Source organism: Aulostomus chinensis, chromosome 10, assembly GCF_037954235.1.
Source record: "Aulostomus chinensis isolate RoL2024-O1b breed Wild chromosome 10, RoL_Achi_v1.0, whole genome shotgun sequence".
Taxonomy (NCBI): domain Eukaryota; kingdom Metazoa; phylum Chordata; class Actinopteri; order Syngnathiformes; family Aulostomidae; genus Aulostomus; species Aulostomus chinensis.
In genome coordinates, this window is record NC_141329.1 from 6,876,565 (window position 1) to 6,899,312 (window position 22,748).

The 22,748-nt window shown below is 41.0% G+C and overlaps 2 protein-coding genes across 6 annotated transcripts; one reads left to right on the forward strand and one right to left on the reverse strand.

The window, feature by feature from the left end:
• Positions 1–899: 899 nt before the first annotated feature.
• cpda (carboxypeptidase D, a) lies at positions 900–20,609 on the reverse strand. Of its 2 annotated transcripts, none has more exons than XM_086215794.1 (21): positions 19,824–20,609; positions 17,703–17,950; positions 13,172–13,314; positions 12,791–12,960; positions 11,865–12,274; positions 11,576–11,767; positions 10,549–10,716; positions 10,261–10,370; positions 10,023–10,125; positions 9,303–9,445; positions 9,040–9,209; positions 8,611–8,913; positions 8,326–8,521; positions 7,960–8,095; positions 7,712–7,858; positions 6,919–7,017; positions 6,755–6,819; positions 6,399–6,530; positions 6,119–6,304; positions 3,546–3,648; positions 900–3,267 (listed from the first exon to the last, which is right to left on the reverse strand). In XM_086215794.1, exons 1-21 carry the CDS (start codon positions 20,459–20,461, stop codon positions 3,044–3,046), a joined length of 4,086 nt encoding a protein of 1,361 aa, XP_086071920.1. In that variant the 5' UTR covers positions 20,462–20,609; the 3' UTR covers positions 900–3,043. The 2 variants fall into 2 exon arrangements, with proteins under 2 accessions (XP_086071920.1, XP_086071919.1); XM_086215793.1 differs by having other exon boundaries at positions 900–3,270.
• Positions 3,930–5,809, forward strand: LOC147254209 (uncharacterized). 4 transcript variants are annotated; one of them, XM_086215799.1, is made up of 3 exons: positions 3,930–4,082; positions 4,551–4,648; positions 4,730–5,809. In XM_086215799.1, the coding sequence occupies exon 3, from the start codon at positions 4,831–4,833 to the stop codon at positions 5,362–5,364; it is 534 nt and encodes a 177-aa protein (XP_086071925.1). In that variant the 5' UTR covers positions 3,930–4,082; positions 4,551–4,648; positions 4,730–4,830; the 3' UTR covers positions 5,365–5,809. The 4 variants fall into 4 exon arrangements, with proteins under 4 accessions (XP_086071925.1, XP_086071923.1, XP_086071922.1 ...); XM_086215797.1 differs by having other exon boundaries at positions 4,819–5,809; XM_086215796.1 differs by lacking the exon at positions 3,930–4,082 and adding an exon at positions 4,321–4,451 and having other exon boundaries at positions 4,819–5,809.
• Positions 20,610–22,748: the final 2,139 nt, after the last annotated feature.

The following is a 22,748-nucleotide window of genomic DNA, read 5'->3' on the forward strand; positions in this document are numbered from 1 at the left end:
CATACATACTGGTAAGGTATACCGCCATCTTCAGGTCATTTTAAGCTACTACGGGTATCAATTTTTCTGCTTGGGCGCACTGAAAGAGTTGATGAAACGAGTCCTGTTGATCCTTCCTTTTCCTCGCTTTTTTACCTATAAATGTTCATGACTACCCCATGCCTTTAAGAAAATGACAGAATTAGTTGTGGAAAATCCATGGCAAAGAGCGCACCTATGTCATAATTAGGGCCTGAGCCCGGAGGCACTTTGGGCGAAGACCCTATTATGTTTTTTACCACTGAGTTAACTAAAATTAAAGCTACATGGTAAAGCTATAAAGTTTGATGCAGCATAAACACAGATTAAAGGAGCTCAGTATTAACAAAGACACCATCTTCACTATTCGCAAGTGACAGTAAAGCTAACTGAGATTTTTCTAAAATTTTCTGGCTTTTTTCATTTTTCAAAAACTTCTCCAGTTCCAGATAGTGCTATATGGAAATTTGATAAGTTTTTCTGGTTCGTCCTGACAATGAGAACCTGATATATTGTGTGTTCTTTGCTGAGCTTTCCCTTAAGGAGAATTTATGACTGTGGCTCAGTCTCTTGAGAGCCTGCCAGCACTCATTTCTTCAGTTATAATTTCTGAGTGACTAATATATGCGTGTTTGCAATATGCAAATAAATTAGCTGTTGCACCCTTGAGTCTTGATGGGTCAAGAAGAGCATCAATGTGACAAAATATGTAGCATTCATCCCATGACAAACTACATCAGCTCAGCCGGTAACTGAGGTTGTGAAATAAACTGTGCATGTGGAAGAAGTTTGGAGAAAGAAATCCGATGAGCAGTGTTCACATTACAACTACATTACAAAAACTACAATTCTCTTCATCCGGTTGATTCATAGTGACTTTGACAAGATTATTTCCAATGCATGTGACATACTTTTTATTAGTTCCCTGAAGGGAATTTTGAGTACATGGTGTTCTAGTCAGTACAATCTGTTCTGCTGGGTGGATCCTGTCCTGCTTACCTACAAAAGCACAACGACCATTGTGACATGTTTTATTTCATCGTGTGTCACCAGGTTTTGTTCAGGTTTGCATGTCATCATTACACAGAGGCATTGTGTAGATTCACAATTACCATGAACTGCACTTATTCTTCAGTTCACAGTTGACCAACATTATTTACAGCCGACTCCAGTTCGTAGAAAATCTTCAAACCAAGGCAGCGTGAGCCTGACACACGCCAAACTTTCAAAAATCACACAAGCATTCAAACACAGTTTAAGAAAGGGAAAAAAATATACAAATCTGCCTCTCTACACAAACATCTGATTTCACCTTACTGGTGACAGCTGCATTCATGAAAAATGAGAAAATTTCTCTCAAAGATTCTGGAAAATCAAGGCAAGTTCAGGAGTAACCAGAGGGTGAGGAGGTGATGAAAAATGCAGCGTTGCCAATTTAAGAATTATGATTATTATTACTCAATTAGGAGATGTTTAAAACAACTTTTGTGACAAGAAATATTTTTTGAGGGGGGGGGGCAGTTTAACATCTAATTCATAGTAAAATCCTATACTAAAATGGTCAGTTTAATGTTTCCACCTTGTCCTTTGATTTGTCCTGCAATCTGTCAGAATTTATTTTCTGAGTCCCTGAAAACTCCCTGAAGGACTACAGTACATTAACAGTGCATAATAAACCTCCAATGATCACAATGATATTCATGAACTTAACATATTTATAAATCCTGTATGACAAAATACAGTCTTTATGGGCTGAAACTAATTGCAGTTATTCATCTAATGGAGCAAGGTTTGATAATTTTCTTTGCACTTGAACTTTAAACTTTGGGGAAGGGGATACAAATGGCTCTGACTAACAGACGGACAGATCTAGTGTGACTTTTTTCAGGAAATGTAGGTGAGTCAACACTGACATACTCTCCTCTTGATAGTGAGATATTCAACATGGTGACACCCTTGATTAAACCAGAGCAGAATCAGTGACATGCAGGAAAGCCAGCAGTAACGTTCCATTTACAGACAGTTGGAATTATCATACAACAAAACCATATTTAAAACAAAAAAGAAAAACATACATTCTCTTTGTGATTATTAAATATTTAGAGATTCATAGGTTGTCCTTGGCCGATGATATGGGAAGATCCTTGCACGTGACCTCTACACCTACAGCAGCACACACTGCACAAAAGGCTTCCTTCCAGCTTGGTAACAGATTCTCATGGATGCTTCAAAGCTTTTGAGAAGCTTGCTCCCATTTTGGAAAAGTACAAAACTACTGAATCATCTGTGCAGAAAAAGAGTGCAACATACTAAGTCAGGAGTCTTCAATTGTAATCTCTCTTTTCCCACCACCTGAGTATAAGATGGATCAAATATTCCTACAAGAACCAACTATTTCACTATGTTGCTGTTTTCTGTCTGCCGCTACAGCCCAAACGGACTGTAACTTTACAGAAGCCAAGGCACCGTGTTGGATTCAGTCTCCCAAAGGCTCGGAAACGTGGATGTGGGGATGCTGTTTTGACAGAAATAAAAAGACTATTTCTCATTACCTAGCTCAAAGCAGGGAGGGAAGGGTAGAGGATTGTGTGCTATTAAGCACTTTGATCCACTGCACCAGAGTTTATTCACTCTGGCTTTGCCCCTTCATCAGGCAGGACTGGCAGTGGTCTAACAGGGAACTCATGGCACAGGAATAGAGAGGGAAGAATCCAAACCTGCAACAAAAAGGACGGATGGGACCATAATGGACAGAACCTCTCTTTGTCCCCCTCTCCTGGACCAGTCAGGTAGAGACAGCAGCAGGGTTTGTTAGCTGATAAATAATCAATTTAGTAGCATCAATAACTAAATGCCCAAAAGTGAGAGCTCAGAACTCATTGGTTTAACTGAACAAAGTGTCTGTCTCAGTCTTGGACATCAGTCATAAAGAGGACGATGAGCTGCCAAGAGTCCAACCCATTTCTTGTTGGCCAGCACTTCAATATAAAGGGGAACTCAAAATCAAATTCTGAGCCAACAGTGCTCAGATTTTGTTGGCATACAGTGTCTCCTCATCACTTTCACTCTCATCCTGAAACTCGTGGGCGAGCAGAGACTTCTTAGAGCCCATAGAAGTGAGCCGGATCTCGTCGTCATAATCGTCTCGGTGCTGTCTTAAACGGTGGAAGCCATCTTTTTGACGATTAGACTTGGCGGCACACACGCACCAGATGATACACGCTGTCACCACCAATGCTGTCATTGAAGCTGCTGAAGAGGGGAAGAGCAATACACAAGTGAGCATGTCTGTAATAAAACACGTAAAAGAAATTAAGGTTTTCTGGCACAACTACCAAGGTGCACAGAAAAAAAACAGTTGAAGAAAATCCTTATTTTTACGAGTAGCACATAAGGGTGATGGATCACGCCACCGTCACAGGTTTGTTTTTTTTACAGAAATGACAGAATATTAACATTGCAATCCAAATAATGCACATCTACCAGAACACTTTAAACCAAAAAGGTAATTTCATAAGACCTCTTACCTGCACTTGCCACCACAAATTCCCTGGGCAGCCCAAAGATGCTGTTGTCCATGTCAAACTCGATGATGATAAAGCTAGCAGCTTCATTGGAAGACACCACCACCTGAGACACAGCAACAACACTTCTCAGTCTTCCTGTCCAATATGATTAATTTCATTAACAGTCTCCAAAAGTAAGAGGAATTTTGTGTTGCTTTAAAAATAAAAAAGCCTTTATTTATTCAACAGTGTCTCATTCTCAAGATGGACCTGTCCAGAACAAATATAACATCACATCAAGAAGTTGCAAACATCACACAAGCAGCACAAAGTTAAAGCAGGTTAAAGCACAAAATGCAAGTTTCCACAGAAGTGCCCTCTAAGAGAAGTTTAAAATCCCATTAGGGAATCCAGCTGGAACGCTTCATTTCCTGCTGTGGCCTGTTCCAGACCGAGGGGGCAGAGAGAGAAACGCCTTTTTTCCATACTCTGGAGCAAACTGGAGGGATACAGAAGGTGATGAAGTCCAGAAGCGAAGACTGCGGTGGCACCTATCATGTGAGATTCTTACACTTATTTAAAAAGGTGTGGTGACCTATGAATTCTAAACTGTCACAATGAATGTAACATCACAAAAGCTGTGCTGGTATGAGAAATAATGAAGATGCTACCAACTTTACTTTTTTTTGTTTTGTTTTTACCAACTTGGACAAACATCAATCTACCATCTGGTCTCATCCATCCTGAACGTGTCTGCCAGCAGAAGCTGTCTGCAGCAGAAGTAGGCTTGTTAATTACCTCATCAGCAGCCCTCATTTGCAGGTGTGATTGCCCAGTATAATCTGCTGCAGGTTGTCTCCTGTGTCTAAAATAGGATTTGAACAGCTGCTCATAAATATTGAAAATTGTTAAGCTTTCTTTTGAGAGGTGAATTACAAGGATTTAAACTTGTCAATCTTTATTCGATATTGGTAACTTTTTCTTTTTTTGTACAGTGTTAAGTGTTTCTCCTTCAATTACTCTCAGTATGCAAGTGTACTTCGAAGAGAGATCAGGATTTCTAACACCATGGTTTCGGCTGTGATACGGTGATGTCTGAACACACATCAGTGTTTGTTTCAAGAGTAAGTGCACCTCTTGACCTTCAGTAATTATCAGGGTTGTTTGTGGGTTGTTTTCTGAAGGTGAGGCACACAAATGTACAGGAATCTCAAACCAGGGAAAAAAATTTGAAGGTCATATTTTTTTCACTGCTTTGAGATTCCAGTGCATTTGTGTGTGTGTTCATTTCCAGATACGGTACGAGATGCGTTCCTACGGCCTGAGGCGGTGTGTTAAGTGTCCAAAGAAATATGGGGAGATGACAAAGGAGAGGACTTATATGTTGGTGCAGGGTAATAATCTGGACATGGGGTGTGAACAGAGTGAAGCAGACTCCCAGCAGATGCCGCTGGACAGCAGGTATATAAGGAACGCGGCGATTCTTCCGGACCTCCACCTGCCCCGCAGTGATGCCTCACTTACATCTAAGGACAATAACACGAGCAATGTACCAACCAGTCAGCCAGGACCTCTGATGATCCATGGCTTCACTGTACCGGAGTACCAACGAACATATCACTCAGAGGTGGACCCTCTGCTCTTCAGTCCTGATGGAAAGCTCATAAACTACAGTCTGCAGCTGGGACGTACGATTAAAGAACATCTATTCAAGGAGCTGGCCTACCCAACGCTGCAGATTTCAGAGCAGTCAACGGGAAAGGTGGAGGTGGTGGAGAGATTTTGTGTGCTCCGTCCTACACCCTTCATAGACATAGACTGTAAAGGGGAGCTATGGTAACAGACTTCCCATGATTCTACTTCATAATCATGTATCTTAACTCTGTGAAGACATTTTTGTTTCCCTTTGCCATAAAATGTGATCAGATTTTGATTTTTACTGAAAAACTTTTTTTTTTTTTGAAAAGTTGAAACTCTAATCGACTATTCAACAAACTTTAAAGTATGGAAGATGTATGACGTCAAAATTGATGCACGCTGCAGTTTGAACTTGAGTGTATCTTGCTTGTCCGCTACTGAAATAACGTGTATTCGTGAATGTTCCTGGCCAGGGCTGATTTCTGCTCTTTAACAAGTTAACGATAAAATTAACATGTTCCTCAAAATGAACACAGACATTATAAGACCCTTGTTTGAACCCCGTCATCCCCATCTAATGAACGTCACTACTTACTGAATTTTACATGTCAAATGAACTTTGAATAAAGTTCCAAATCGAATGCAAAAGCCCTTGTGTTTTAAGTTATATCTAAACTACATATAGGCCAATTAAATTTTTGGTTAAAAGAAGTCTTTATTATAACTTGAGAAAGATAAAAACTAATAACTTTGGGAAGCATAAGCAAGCTCTATCAATCTAATCCATGAACAGCTGCAGATACAAGTTACATATTATAGACCAGCATCCCATTCCAAAGAGAAAAAAAGCCTTTCCCTGGCTACTTGAAATAATCCTATTTTCATCCACTAAGAGAAATCTCCTGCAAGCTGATTAAGTTCTAGCCCTCAGAAATCGTATGCATGTAGCCAGGTACCTCTTGCCGTTGCTGCTGGTATCCATCTGCCACAGCTTCAATGTTGTGGTTGCCAGGAGCCAGTAGTGCATGGAAGAAACCACCCTCTGCCGTGAAGACCCTCACTCCCCCATTCAATACAATGATGGCACCAACAATAGGTTTCCCACTCTTATCTCTCACCACACCTCGCACCCCTTTATGGACCTGGAGGGAAGGAAAATGACATACAGATGTACAAATACAGCTGTTTTGAAGTTGAAACAGAAGCCCTCCTTGGTAAACGTGTACAACGGCGTACCTCCACCAACATGCTTAGAAGAGGCTTCTTGTTCTCTGCCCAGAGAGTGGCGAGCTGCTCAGCCGGGGGAAACAGACAACAGCCAGTATACACTGTGATTTCTGGACAGTGGCCAAAGTCCATACTGAAGTCCTGCAAGACACAAGACTATTTTTAGCTCTGTTTTATCTTTTTTTTTTTTTTACATTTGACTAGACAGTTCTGTTTCATACACTTTCAAAACTGACACTTCAAACTAACATGATGTCCTCATTTCTTTTCAGATAGAATCTCGATTAAAGAAAATTATTTGAATCACAAAACCCTAATTCTATCAGGATGGAGAGCAGCCCAGAAACTGGGGTGGAGACACTTACTTTCATGCTCCCCATGTGACTTTGCCTCTCAGCTGCCCTCATAACTCCATCTGGGATGTTGCCTACTGAATGACAAAAAAACAAACCATGAAGGTCAGAAAAACATACAATATCTTGTTAATGATGACAATCCTAATTAGCAAGTTCTGATTTGAATTACATACTCTGCCCATTATTTGAACATCCAGTATCCCCGAGGTGCATCTTGGGATGGTTTTTGGCATAAACAGTTGCCAAGTACTTGAGAGTGCCCTCATTCTCCACTGGAAAAAGAAATGAATAATTAAATAAAAAACAGGCAGCCAAGATTAGCATGACTTAAGTGGCATTAAGCAGCTAACAGGGTTCAGCGGGTATATTTTTCCAAACTCTTTCTGACTTGTACTTCCATAACTTAGGGTTTGGTGAAGAGAGAGTGCTCACTATTATAGATTAACATATTTGTCAACAAATATTTCAAGAAGGAAATTTTTCTCTGCATAGAAGTCTTAAATCCTTTTCTTGAACTCATTAAAGATGGTGTATAAACAAAAGTGCTGCATTTATACTTTTGAGTGACAGTACATATAACAAAAGAACAAATATTCCTATTATTAGAAACTAATCTCATCAATAGAAAAGGTGGATATATTGCATGTAATTCATTGGATGAGCTCAAAGCATTTTCATTACAACCAGTTCAAGTATATTTCATTTCAGTAAAACAGCCAATTAACTTTGAAATGTGCAAGTTTGTCAGTGGTGTTTAGGTGTCAATCAATCACAGGTAATCTATTCTCCAGGTGCCTTGATTATTGTCACAAAGTGTCAAAATGCTTTCCCAGGACGGGCATGTTACATTCTGATTGCTCTTAGATGACACTGTACTTTCAGTTATATAATCTAATCAGCAGATTCCTTATGGTCTTGGAAAAAATGAGAAGAAGTATAACAATGAATAACTTGTGGAGTTGTTACCAGACTGGACGGGCTTGTCATAAGGGTAGGTGGCTACTAAAGAGCCTCCATCGAGGGTCACAGAGAGCGTGTAGCTCTTATCCAGAATCAAGTCCATCATGGCCCTGGTTTCTGGTTGGGGCTCCACCACACGCTGTGATGCATTGCCTGAGGGAAAAATTAAAAAAGATTAAATCAAAGGCGACCCCTCCCAAATCTCTGTGCTTCTCAAATTTATTGCACATTATCATCAAACCTGTAATACCAACCAAAGAAATCTGTGTCCAAGTCTTTGCCATGAACATTGGTCAGTCCCTGAGTGGAGGTGCACTGCTTCTCTGTTGCTTGCTCTCGTCCATCTGGGTTGATGGAAGGAACGATGACAATCTGTGTCTCATTGATAAGCTAGGGAAGGAAAAAGAGGATGAAAATTTGTTTTGCATCATGACAAAATCATCTTCAATAGATAGACTATGATCTTAAAATTTAAAGAAAGGTCTAACTGTATCAGTATCTGATTTGACATGACAATTACATTTTAGGCTTTACAAGAAAGGTATGAGTAGATATGTACAATATGACACAACAGTCAAGGATGACAAGCTCAACGTTCCCTGAAGCACACAGCAACTCACCCTAGTAATGGCTGGGTTCTTTCCATAGTTGATGCACAGGAAGGCAGCAAACTCCAGCAGCAGCTCTGTACCCACCGGGGCATTTCCATGGATCCCTGCTACAAAGCGGATCTTGGGCTCAGAGGGTTCAGCCTCTCCTGGATTGTTGGAGATTTCCAAAGCCCAAATGGTTCTTATCTCCACACTTTGGCCCAGACTACACAAAAAAACAACATATAATGGTGATGTTATAAGAATATTTCAATAAAAAAGCAGCAAGAAACAAGACAGAACAAGCGTTCCTACCTGTGTAAGGCTGTTATCTTGGGAAAGTTGAGATTAAGGCCTCTCAGGAACGCAGACAGGTCTTTGTAGCGTCTAAAGCGAAAGCTATTCTCTGTGGATGTGCTCTTGACCAACTGGTCCAGACCCTGGCCCAGAGAGAGGTTCTTGATTAAGCTGTGAAACTCCTCCTCAGATGGGTCTAGCTTAGGTTGGGGTCCAGAGAGAGACTGACTATTAGGGTCTGAGTGTACACGGGTCAGCCTGAAGTCCACCAACTCTACTCCATGCCTCGACACTGTGGCATAGGTCATCACAGGTTTATATCTGGAAAGTAGAGGATGATACATCAAGTTTATGTCAATAAACTTTGTCAGAAACTATTGGGGAATTATTTCTCATGTTAAATTCTCTGTTAGACTCTACTGATTTCTCCTGACAATCACATTTTACCCGTGGGCGAAGGCAGTGATGTAATAAGTTCCAGGCACCAGCAGTCTCCAGTAGTCTCCAGTGAGGGCTGTGGTGATGTTGTGATCTATGCCATCCACTTTGATGGTGGCATTGGGAATCCCCGTACCATCCCTGATGTCAGAGACTGTGCCCTTTACTCCACTGTGGACCTATAGACACAAACACATAAAAGCTGAGCACTAAAAACAAAGTGAAAGAAAGGAGTGAAATTTCAGGACAGTGTTAAGATTCATGTTTATTACCTGATGGACAAATTGGAGCAACGGTCGTCGATTCTGTTCCCAGTACTTTGGCAGGTCTTTGGCCGGGGGGTACTTTACACAACCCAACTCTATAGTCACCTCAAAACAGTTGGTGTTTAAGTAGTTCCAGTCTTGCATGCCACCTGGAAAAAGCGCAGGAATCAACATGCACTGCTGTCTCTGATACATGGACTTAAACACTTGCAAACATTCCATTATTACTTCTGACAATGTGGTAATGCAATCAAAGCTGTTTGTTTTTGTTTGTCTGTCAGTAGGATTATGTAAAAGTTATGCAAACAGTTTTCACCAAACTTGGTCTAAGGAGTGCAGCATAGGCCAAAGAAGAACCCATTAAATATTGGTGCAGATCCCCTTAACATGGCGGGCTGAGGTCTTTAGCCTCCAAACACCTATCAGCAAGGTAATTAACATCTTATCACTGTGTCAGCTGTACACTTTATCCTAGTGATAAGTGTTAAGTGTTGTGAAGTAATTACTTAAAGATGTACAAAAACAAATATGATTCTTCAAAGAAAGTGTTTAAGTATATTAAAAGGAGTCTCAATTGGCCAAACACAAGTAAAAAGAACTTCTTTTCTACACAGAAGTGCTCCAGATTGTTGGGATAATCTAATACCTCTGCATTAGTGCATTAGATGCCTATTTGGAAAAACAAACGTGGCCAGCCACAGAGGAGAGCAAAAGTTTTTGGCATACCTGCAACATTGTACCAGTTGGCGCCATTGGTGATACCATCCTGAAAATATGCTGTTGGATACAGGTCCACACAAGGGTGTCCGCTGTGCATAAGAGGATTCGCCTGCACCCAAAATCACGAGAACACACACAAGAAATCAAAAATGAGACTCACAGATTCCACGAAAGGCTAATCTATCAGCAGTCCCGAAAACTCTATCCCAGGATCAAACAGCTCCAATAGAAGCAGTCCAGTCACCTCTGAGTAGCTTTTGGACAACTGCTGAAAAACCTTATCATCAGGAGACTGGCTGTAGTGTGTTATCCTGTCTCTGTCATCATCAAAGGGGTAGTTCACCACCAAGGAACCTAAAGAAAAGACAAAACAAACCATAACACATCTGCCTTACCCAAGTGTAGAACTTCAAATCTCAATTTGCACTGTTTTTCTTGACACAAAACATTCACAAAATGTAACATTTCAAATCGCTCGCAGAAAGCTAAAAGGTGGCAGTGCAACTCAAATCTTTGGAAGAAAAAGTCAAACCTCCATGGAGGTTGGCAGAAAGGACGAAAGGGATGCTCTTCAACCAGTTCATCACAGCTATGGTCTCTGGCTGTCTGGGCTCTTTGATGGTGGTAAACTGGTCAGGGAAGTTGCGATTCAGGTCAAAATTGTGGCTGTTGTTTCGCCCTTTGTAGCCCTTGACATCACCTAAGAGGAAACACGCGTTAGTAATGAGTCAAATACATGTATCTGTGTTTCACTGGAACAGACATTCAGTGTTCTCTGCTTCAGCTCTTCTGTACTCCGTGTTCACCAGCGGTGACTGTAGCTAAGACACAGTGTTCGAGACAGGAAGTGCTCTGTTCAACCACAAATTGGTTTGGCAGAGGATAGCACTATGAACATCTGTGCACAACATTCACTTAGGTGTTGCCTCTTTCACCTTTACACTGTATGTAAAAATAGAGCATTGCTTTTTTCTTTGTAATCAGAGAAGATTTCATCTACATACAGAAATTGTAGATGGGACACATTCATTTCAGCTGATATTGATAATTATTGATTAATCGAAATGGCTAACTTTTATAAAAAAATTTTTTAAAAAATCTTGCAAATAGAGCCAGTTACTAGCTGATCGACGTTCCTGTAATGCATTTTAACATGGAACACACAAACTCCCATGACTGTGAATTGTTGGTTGAGATGGAGCAGATATAGTTTGGGACCGAGACAGATGGGAGTGACTCAGGTGATAGAGTAGTTGGCTGTGTTCCCTTTCTAGGTCAGGATGATTATCCCACACAGTGTCTTCCTGATATCTGAAACCAACCATTCTAGCGAGTCATCCTGCTCTTTTTTCAATCAACAATTTGCTCAGAGTCTGCCAAGACATTTCTCTCCTTGTGTCACATGTCGATGGCTTAAATGAACCTGTTATTTTGACATGGCATTTGTAGCACACTGTTAAAGATTTACTTGGCAGGTGTGTCAAATTATATTTTAATTTTCAGCTTTTGACCTTTACATACTTTGCATGATGACGTATGTGTGTGTCCTTTTCTCTTACCTTCACTTGCCACTTCATAGCCATCAGGGTTCATCGAAGGCATGATGTGAATACGAGTGTTGTTGACCAAATGCGTGACCTCGTTGTCAGTGCCATAGTTACGGCACAGGTACTCAATGAGATTGAGCAGCAACTCCCGGCCCACCACTTCATTACCGTGCATGTTGCCCACGTACTTGAACTCTGGCTCACCTGGTATGGACACAGAGAGTAGGAGGAAACCATTGGCACATTAACAAAAAAATGCAGATAAAATTAAAGATCTGGTCAACAGCATTTTGGAACATACCATGCTCATGAACTCTGGGATTGTCTGAGATGACCATCACATAAAGCTCCCGGTCTTCTACTGAGCGGCCGATTGAGTAAAGATAAGTAATAGATGGGTACTCGCTGCTGAATTTGCGTAAGAAGAGCTCCATGTCGGCATAGTTGTGGTGGCGGAATTCCTCAGGCTGAATGGGCTTCTGCTCAGGTGTAGATGAAGGGGGGATGTCCACATGTCCTTCTGGAGGTTCCACCAGAGACTTGGTGGAGTCGGAGGTGTTGCCGATGGAGGTGGAAATGTTTGGAGGTATGGAGGATGAGGGAGTAATGATGCTGCCAGCATGCTCATTTACCACAGGCACCAAAGTAAAATTAACTTCCGAGGCTTTGCCATCTGTCACCTGGACATTGTTGACTGTCACTGATGTGTACCTGCGTAAAAATAAAACATTTGTGGGTGTTAGATTCACTTTAAAAACACCAAATGTACAACACTAAGTCTACAAATAAGAATGAGCTGCAATGACAGATGCAGCAGTGTGGTTTCTATCGAAACTCTTTACCAGGAAACCCCTCCTCAACGTTTCCGCACTTCACGAACAGAGAGTTGCTCTGTCACTTAGAGGAGGACCATGATGATGTCACAGAATATTATATTGAAGCAACTTCCTGACACATGAAGATAAAGCAGTTTGATTTGATAACCTTAAAAGTGCAGAAATTCAATTGTTGTTTTGTTCATTGTGCTCTGGTACAAATCAGGAAGCTAAAAGACATTAGCACATTTCAACCATTTTAACAGTTTTTCATCGGCTATCGGAAAAATATGTTAGCTTGCTTACTACTATCAGCCTCCAGTTATTCACTATGTCCTTGAATGGATGGTGTGATGCTATGCAAACCCTGTACTTGAAACTGCCGGGAGGGAGGTTCATGGGTTTCACTCACCCTGAGGACACAGCTGTGATGTTGTATGTTCCAGGGAGAAGGAGACGGTGGTAGTCTCCATACTGTCCAGTAGACAGGTTGTGATGGATGCCCGCCACCAAAATACTGACATTAGCGAGGGCAGCACCACTGACGGTCTCTTTCACAAAGCCATGGACACCTATATGGACCTAGACAACAACAATATTGTAAAAATCCAGAACATCTCACTGACCTTGGGGTAGAGCTATAACAATCATAGGACTTTGAGATGGTGTTTATGAGTACAATGTGCTTTTTGATGGTTGTATTATGTCTTTTAGAAGTGTTTTAGAAAGCTCAATATTGTGACAATTATAATGCTGTTGTGCCATTGCTAATTCTGGGTGATCTGGGTTCTACCTTCTCCATGTAGGCCAGTAAAGACTCCCTGTTCAGATCCCATTCCTTCTGGAGCTCAGTAGCAAACGGATATTTGCAGCAGCTCAACTCCATGGTGATTTCCAGACAGTTTCCATAGAGGTAGTTATAGTCCTGCATCCCTCCTGGAAGACAAGCCAGACATAATTACTGAAGGTGTCTCTGTCAAAAAGTAATTCATATTAAAGAGAATGATGTTTATTAAACATACGTGCACAACTCATGTAAAACAGTAAATCATACACCAATCATACACTTCTCTCAAAGGTTTTAGCCTGTCCTCATTTCTTTAATTAACACAAATCAATGATAACAAGCGATGATATCTGTTGCCAAGCAAGTCTTCCAGTGAGGCAAACAGAAGAGAGACACACAGGAGGGCACACAGGCACAAGATTGGCTATCCCACTGGAACAACCGCAGACATGCTCCCTGAGTGTGGAGTTGCTATGACACCATGCTGGGAGGCCACAGCAAACCCTCAAAAATGGCACCATTTTTCACTTAGCAGCAGTGAGGCGGTGGGGTGGGGGGCTCAAAAACAAAAACACTGACAAATAAATTAAGCAAAGCAGCCAGCCTATAACCTGCCAGCTGGACAGGTTGGACACAATGTGATTTTTGCTCCTTATGCCTGGAGAATACGGTTACAACAGCAGCGTGCTTGTGTTTTGCAAATTGCACTTGGCAATATCACAATTTCCATTACAGTTGAATCAAATATGCAGCTCTATCTTCCCCACATTACTGACATTAGGAACTGAAGGAAATTCAGTGCCGAATATCTCAGTGAGTCTCTTATAAGTGAGCAGAAACACTGAGGACTGTGATGTGGGACATACCCTTGGCCCTCTGGGAGCATGCATACCAAAATATGCACAACAAACACAAGTTATCCAGGGTCAGGCTGCAGCTGTACACTGGAAAGTCCAATGACAACACACAATAAACCCTAGAAAGCTCATTTGACAGGTTTAAAGATGTGTTTTTAGTTGTCAATTGTGCATTAATCAAGAAGGATAAGTATTCCAGGACAAGGCCAATGTATACCTCAAACTAATCCATCATCAGGACTCACAAACATGCCCTCTAGAGTTTATTTTGATTATAGGTGGTGTAGATGTGTGGTAGTGAATCACTTGAGGTATTTCCTTCTCTGCTGTCAACGAAGACAGCAGAGACTCTACAAAGTCATGTGTGCTAATGATGCAAATAATGTGAGAACTTCATTCAGCTGCAGCACCATGTGCAGAAACTCAAACCTGGTTGCCACAAAAGACATTAACCAAAATGTCTCTGATGTTTCAAGACGTTGGGCTTGCTCATGAGCTAAGTGGTTTAAACTGAATAAAGGGCCATTGTCTTCGAAGCAGAGTAAATATTTCCCTTATGTTGAATGACTTTCGCAAACACGCAGACAAGAGTACGGCGGCCCAAACTTTAAATATCCTGTCTATCTACCGGATCCAGGGACACACCCTGAACTTAGCAGGAAACCACTGGCCAGACAATAGAGGAAAGTCAGAGCAGCTGCTACATGGTCTGTGTGCAAAGACACAAAAAGGCTAATGATATGGAGTGAGGTTTAAGAGTACACTGCAATTGAAAAAGGCTCATTAGATGTTAAGGGGCATGAAAGAGCACTCAACATCATTACAAAAGAACAGCATTTAGTACAGTAAAATTATAATCTGGACTTTGTTCTGTTGCTTATCTTAACTTCAAATATGGTACCTTTCAATACACTGTGTACTAAAATTGACTAAACCTAAAGCTTGAAACAAATAACCAAAGAACATGATGTTATTGAATGTTTTAGAATCAACCTTGGATGGAAAATAGGCAGCAGTTTTAATATGATAGACATCATGCAAGCAAAAACCAAGGATCTCTGTCCACCAGCAAATGAATGCTCTAGTGTCATAAACTGTTACTGAGAGCCACATGAACTAAAGTACAGTTAGGCTAGAGTAGAGTACACCTTCTGATGTTAGACTGTGGAAAGATTACGAGTAGTGATAACACCAGCACAGCCATCATTTCAAACTCTGCCTGACAAATAAAATCCCCTGCTGCCCTGGACTCCTGGCACCTCGCCTGGGCTGCTGCTTATGTCACTTTGTCCTGACCATTTCAATCATTTGTCATTAGACCAGTTTTAGCTGGTCATTTAACCTGACATTTTACCCTCTGAGGCATGACAGACAATGACTATCTTGCAGTTCATCTTCATGCATAGATGCCAACACACAATCTATTTTGAGTTTTACTGAGTGGCTTCTATTGAAGCTCAAACCCTGCCACCCGTTTTCACGAAGAAACAGCACAAGATAAACACCAGGTTTTGTTCAAGAGTGTGTGCTCAAGGTATTTGACATAATTTACTCCACTTTACTCTGAGATGTAAACACATTCAAGGTTAAAGCGACAGTAAAACACATGATTATCATCCGCTCTTCATTATACTGTTCTTTAACACTGCCTCAGAATATAGCAAAAGGGTTGACTTATTAAACCTGTTGTCTCAGGTTTCTTGCAACTTTCCTGTTGCATTCCGACTTTGTCACTGTGCCACCTGTCAGGCTGTCATTGTGGAGGCTCTGGGAAGATAAATTAAAAAAACTGAGCTGGGCTGCTGAGCAACTTGTATTAAAATCTTCACATCTTTTTATCGCGCACTGGTAAGATCGTGAAGTCCGCGAGCTGCTCGCCAGCTGCGGTGAAGAGGAGATCCAGCGGCAGATTTTTGGGACATGGTGATTTATAGGAACATCACGGCATTTTGAGACACGGTGTACTTTTATGTGTAAAGATGACGTTGTCGGCACGATGACGTACGAGAGAGAAAAACACAGGCATGCAGCAGTCACAGCGGGAGCTCAGACCCGTGTCTGCTGGGAGCTTGAATGCGCCCTAATGCCGCGCAAACACAGGCACAAAAACCCGCTTTGACAAACGTGTTTCAGTGTGAATGGGGTATAAGTGAGTAGTAGTGTGGTAACTTCAGCCATGCTCGCGTCACTACCTACAACACAAACGGAGGACCATGCAGATCAAGTTTCTCTGCTCTCCCCTCTGCAGAGACAGGCCTCTTCTGAGCCTGAACAGGTAAATGTGCCTGGAAGGAGCCCTCAGAAGACCACGGTATAAGCTTCTCCTGTAGAACCTTTACTAATTACATCTACACACTAAAACCAAGAGATGCACATCTACAGACTATTTGGACACGTAGTCAGCCTCTGCTCCGGGCAGGAGTGTTAAAACGGGTTTGTGTCGTTTCCTTCAGTTACACTGAAGACACTCCAATCACGTTTTCAATGGTGACTTGTGGCAAAAAGGAAACCTAATCATGTCAGTAGCTTGTACAACACATACTTGATGATATCAAAATATTTGGCCACTGAGTCTCTTCAAACAGGTTTTAGTTTGGATACAGGAGATGTGCCAGTCTAGAGTTTACACAGTGGTGACACATCTTGATGGTAAAAACACCAACACCCATTTAATCCATTGAATCAGTCTTATTCTCGAAAACAAAAAAAATTCGCCTTTGAGACAAACAGGAGGACTTGCTGCTAATTCATGGTCATGTCAGTACAAGTTAGCAGCAGTGTGCAGGATTTTTTTTACAACAATTCACACCCTGAAACGAATCAGAACATGCAGAAAATCAAACAGAAAGAGAGTCAGAATTTTAAGACACTTACGAACACCTGGCTCAAACTTTAAACCACCTTCCTGCTTATGTTTGGTTGTTCTTGCAAGACAGCAACATAAAGTTCTGTTTGGATTTAATCCAATACAATATTTGTAAAGATATATCATTATTTAGTGATGTGTCTGACCCTTTACCATGATACTGGTGGCCCCAATAATTGCTGGCATGAAAATTTTACATCACAGTCCAACTATTATTTAAACAGGAATTTCACTTAACTACTGTCCACAAATAATGCAAACTTGAGGTCAATAAGAGAACAATGACTGGACTGGCGATATTACCATGGGCCTTAATTTAAAGACATCCACTATAGCAGCTTTCCACTTCCATGAGAACAGCTTGCGTTTTTCCCACACCAGAAAAAAAGTGGATCGAAAAGTATAAAAGTATATAAAAGTAAATATAAGAAAAAAATAGTGACCACAGCTACACATCTATATCCGCCATGCTGCTTTCACTGCAGCTAGCAAAGACTACAAAAAGATAGATTAATCTACTGTGCTATTTCGACAACACATATCGACTCCACATATCATGTTTGATGACCTTGTTCTTGTCCGTGAATATGACACACCAGAAAAAAAAAACAAAAAGCAGGGAACGCCTTGATTCCTCACAATGGAAACAGGATCAATCGACCTTTTAAATGAGTGAAAAATGCATGAGTAGTTTGTGTACAACAGTGGCAATTGCCTCTGGGTTTGTACCATCCAGGAGAAAATGAGTGTGTGATCCTCTACCGCAGCATGTGAAATAATAATATTCATCACCGTAGGTTTGGGGTTTTCTTACCTGGCACATCATACCACTGTGCCCCATTGGTAATTCCATCTTTAAATGTTTCATCCATGGCTTCGGGACAGTTTGGTTGGCCAGTCTTCATCAAAGGGTGGTTGTGGGAATATACCAGGGCCAAGTAGCGAAACAGGCCATCATCTTCTGACTGGCTGTACAGGCCCTGCCGCTCATGGGAGGCTGAATCATCAAATGGGTAACTGGCAACCACAGTGCCACCATGCAGGTTCCCCGACAGAACAAACCTGCAGACAAAGGCACATTTTAACAACAGCCTTAAAGTAAAGCCAGTGAACGGGTTACAGACGGCAGTAATTGCTCATCCGCTCTGAACCGGCTGTGAAGCAAAGAGCCCATTGTATTCTAAAACCATTTTGGATGATAGACATATTTCATGGGCTTTAGCGTATCAGTCAGTCCCAGAGCAAGACTGTGAATTTCTCATTTCTTAGATCAAAATGGCTTTAGGAAGTGATCAAGAGGAACAGCCACCAGACCTCTGTGACTAAGCATTACAGTAAAGCCACACTTGCATTTCAAAATGGTTTCTTTCACCCAGAAAGATGCCCCCACCCCTGCATTATTCTCCATCATTTCAGACAGCAGAAAAAGCCAGCCATGCATATTTAGCTAACTAATTAAAGCTAACAGCACCCCATGGCTACCAGCAACAAACAAAACTGTCCAAAAACGTCTGTGTATAAACTCTCAAGTACATTATCAGTTTAATCCATGGCCTCTGTACCCGGCTGTATGACAAGCAATTCACAAACACTAACTTGCTACAATTGTTCCAATTTGGTTCCACCGTTAACAAGCACAAGAAACTCTGATCAGCTGAATGTTCCAGCAGGTCGAGCTCGTCCACACTCATTCTGGACAGCAATAAACAAAGATGTGAAATTGTGGACGATGCACTCTAGACTTTGTAAACTTGTGTTTTTCGGCATTTTACTGTTGTTTGTAGTTGGTTGAGATAATCTCTATTAGATTCAACCTAAATATGTGTGGTTGGCTCTTTCTGCATTCTGAAGTGACAAATAAATGCTAAAGAAGAAAAAAAACATCTTTGTGAGCTAAGTACATTAGCAGGGAGTGCTTGAAAGAAAGGCAAAATACATTTTTGTATAAGTATAACTTGAAAAACAAGCTGATGAGGCATGCAAATATCCTGTCAAAAGCTGACTAACAAGGAATTTTGTTTCTATGTTATAGTGTAACATGAGGAAAAAAGACATGAGTGTTTCTTGGGATATATTACACGATTAATATCAGTTGTGATGACTTAATACAATGAAAAAAACAAGGGTCCAATGCAACTCGATAGAGGCAAATCCCCTTTCTGTTGAGAAGCCCTGCAGCTGGTATGTCACTTTAGCTGCATGAACGTTTGCCAGCACGCAGGCTTGAGGTCTACTTTTACTTTAAATACAAAAGCATTGGAAAAAAGCAGCATACAATTTGCAAATTTCCAATTTTCTAAGTATACTGCCATCGATCCCTAATAAATAAATTTTAACAAATGAATACAATGAAGCTTTCTTCGGACTAACACACCATATCATGTTAACGTCACAGGTCTGCTGTGTTGGCTGAACTTTGTGACTCACATCTGCTACCATAATTGAGTCACTCAAAACAGGGCTGTATACAATGACTACTCTCATTATCAGCAGTCTGCAGAATAATTTTTCCCATTTATATTTTGGTCCGTGTTAGGAAATATCAATAAAAAATGTCTGTCACTATATCCAAGAGGCAAGGTGATGTCTTAAAATTGTTTTATGTCAGCAAAATCTCAGTAGTTTGTCATGTTTGTATAAAATCGTATTGACTTATGTTTCAGCAGCTCCAAAGTAAATTTACTCTATCAGTGGAACCAGAACAATAATTGCTGCTGAGATTAAGAGTCAAGCCTGCTCCTGCCTGGGGTCTTTAAAGGAGGAAGTAGAGGGGAGCTGCTCATTGACAGGAATGTTTGTTGCAATATAACCTCCCCTGTGAGCTACCCACCGACCACATGTTTGCAGGAGCCATTGTGCCTCTGTGCTCCGGGCAACAAGACCCCAGACAGCTGGAGTATGTGGCAGAGAGTCAGAGGAAGCTTCAGCCACTCACTTTTTCTCCTGGATCCATCTCATTACTGCCATGACTTCTGGGATGTCACGTGAATCCACAGTTGTCCCATCATACTGGTCAGGAAAGCTTCTATTCAGGTCCATGTTCTTAGCATTGTTTCGACCCCCGTTGTCGCCACTGCAGTCCCCCTCTTTGGACTTCTCAAAGCCGTCGGGGTTCATGCTGGGCATGATATAAATATCCGTGGTGTTCACCAGCTCACTTATACGCGGATCCTCCCCGTATTTAGTCAGCAGGTATTCCACAAGATACACCAACACCTGCCGGGACACGGTTTCATCACCATGCATGTTCCCCACGTACTTGAATTTGGGTGTCCCTGGTGTATCCACGCTGGGGTCCTTGGTGATCCGCATCACCCAGAGCTCCCTGCCCTCCACAGACTGACCTATGCTCGACAGGTTCGCTATGTGAGGGTAACTATGAGCTAAAGACAGTAAACGCCCGGTTAATTCCACATAATTGTAGTACTTGGTATAAGTTTCTACCGCTTCCTCCTTCAAAACGCTTCGTGTCCGGTGCTGCCTGCCGTCGCCAAGGGAGAAAACAAGACCGAGAAGACAAAGTGACGCTCGCAGTGTCGGCGTCATGGACCGGGGCTGCCCTAGGTGCGCCATGTTGGTGTTTCTTCTACTTCCACACCATCCGGACACTCTCACTTCAGTATAAACTGGACTAATTGTTGTGTTTTGCCCGCAGACAGCTGTCAGCGTCGGTCTCGGCTCTGTGGCCTGCTGCCTGCTACCAGCGTCAACTTCCCTTTCACATCGGAGGGGCGGAGCTCTGCGGTGATGACGTAGACTTTTAAAGTGAACCATTAAGTTTCTACAAACGACACAAACAAATGAGCACTAATATTGTCCCTGAAAATATATACATACGTTTCCAAATGCGCTCATATGAGTATTTTTTTTTTGGGGGGGGGGGGATTCAGAACACTTCTGGGTTTTTGAAAAACTGTAAAATATTTTACACATAAACCAAACAGCACATGAAACTGGAAATGGGGAATCAACTCCTTTGCAAACTAAAATCAGAAAATTCACAAGACTGTAACTTACCGGAGCTTTTAAATTTGAATGGGGAAAATTCTAGCGGTGGAGAGTATCGAGGTATTTAGAGTGAATGTTACCAAGCACTGGAATACGCAAATATCACTAAATGTGTACATTATTTCAGGTACAAAAGCAAACTCATTATGAAATATGTCTCTACTTTTACATCAGTGGAATTTTCAATGGGGACTTTTACTTTCACCAAAGTTAGATTCTATCTGGTTATTATACATATTTCTTTCAACCACTGGAATCCAAATCAACAAAGTCCTACTCATTATTTGAATCTTTCAAGATTGAATGTGAGAAATATTTTAAACTTATACACAAAGCAAACAAGAGGAAATGTATTCAGACAGACATTCAAACTGATGTTCGGAGTCTATCTTTGCTCCCTGACGTGGAAAATAAAAGACACATCAGAAATGATTTGTGTTTTTACCATTCAGAAATGTACAAACCATTCAGGTAAGGTGAAGATGCTCAAAAGGCTGAAGTAAATGAATTAGTAAATAGTAAAAGATAAAGCGAATAAAAATAGCATTAAACATGTCAAAGGCAGGGTACATACAAATATTCAGTAAGAGGTCTCAAGATTTAGCAGTATGTGAATCAGACTTTTTTTTTTGTTGTTGAGTCATTGGCACATTACATACATTGACAAAAAAAAAACCCAAAAAAACACCATACCAAAGTAATGAGCATCGCATATATAGTTCAGTTACAGATATCACAGGATTGGCTCCACCATGTAGTCATAATAATAACTTGCTATTAGGGAAGGCTGCACACACAGCAATCCAGTAAATCATTTTGTCAACTTGCTTGTTTGACCTGTCTTACTTGAACCTGCATGAGCCCAAATTGTTAGTGCTCAGTAACAAACGGCTTGCTATTCACCATGAAGCAAAATTATTTTATAGTACTTTTGGGCCTCTAAAACTTAACAAAATCTTTTTTCCTAAATTGACACCAAGGAGGGTAAGCCTAACAACTGCTCCTGTAGCCGACTGGCTGACCGACTGAGGAACAAAGTTGTTATCTGTTTAGCATCTAGGGTTTAGTCTTCTCCTATATCTTCTGGGGCGAAATAGCATGTGAAAGGAAAATAAATGTTCTTTCACGTTTCTCTCCCACGAAAGTGGCACAACAATGTGGTATATTTATTTTCTTTTTCTGATGACTTTTACGTCTTGTGGTCTCAACAAGCTGAAATACCACAGATTTACTGATCTGACTCCAGAGGATGATCGGCCTTCACCTGTTCTTGTCGTTAGTTATACTGGATTTGCATGTAGCATGGAAAAAGAAAAAAACAGTTCTTTCATGTTTCCCTCCCACTAAAGCGGCACAACAATGCGGTATACTGATTTTCTTTTTCTGATGACTTTTACGTCTGATGGTCTCAACAACCTGAAATACCACAGATTTACTGGTCTGACTCCAAATGATGATTAGCCTGGAAAAAAAAACAATATGAGCAATCCCATAAAGAGGGAAAATGATTTTAAATATGGATATCTGTGGATATCTATCAGGTCTGTGCTGTTTTTCTGTTGACTGTTACCTTTATGCAGTTCTGTAATTTGTGTGAGAATGCAGTTTCTAGGTTTGGGTCACATTTTGTGGCAGGGAAACATTTTATGTGATACCAAAACTCACTAAATACTCTGGTTTATAGCGTTCAGCTTTTAAGGTAGTGGGTGAATATCCATCAATATTTGTTGACCTACAGTTCCTGGTATAAAAAAACATTTCTAAAACTAAGTGGTTGAACAAATCTATACCAATAATATATTTCAACACACAAATCTTTAAAACCATGACAAAAAAACACAACCACGCAAAA

Excerpts from the sequence above, each read along its gene's own strand:
- LOC147254209 (XM_086215797.1), top strand. The coding sequence starts at position 4,616 with ATGTCTGAACACACATCAGTGTTTGTTTCAAGA. Across the intron at positions 4,649-4,818 it reads CATCAGTGTTTGTTTCAAGA|ATACGGTACGAGATGCGTTC; the intron begins GTAAGTGCACCT and ends GTTCATTTCCAG.
- cpda (XM_086215793.1), bottom strand. The coding sequence starts at position 20,461 with ATGGCGCACCTAGGGCAGCCCCGGTCCATGACGCCGACACTGCGAGCG. Across the intron at positions 9,446-10,022 it reads CAACTGGTACAATGTTGCAG|GTGGCATGCAAGACTGGAAC; the intron begins GTATGCCAAAAA and ends CGCTTTTTCCAG. Across the intron at positions 6,820-6,918 it reads ATGTTCAAATAATGGGCAGA|TAGGCAACATCCCAGATGGA; the intron begins GTATGTAATTCA and ends TTTGTCATTCAG.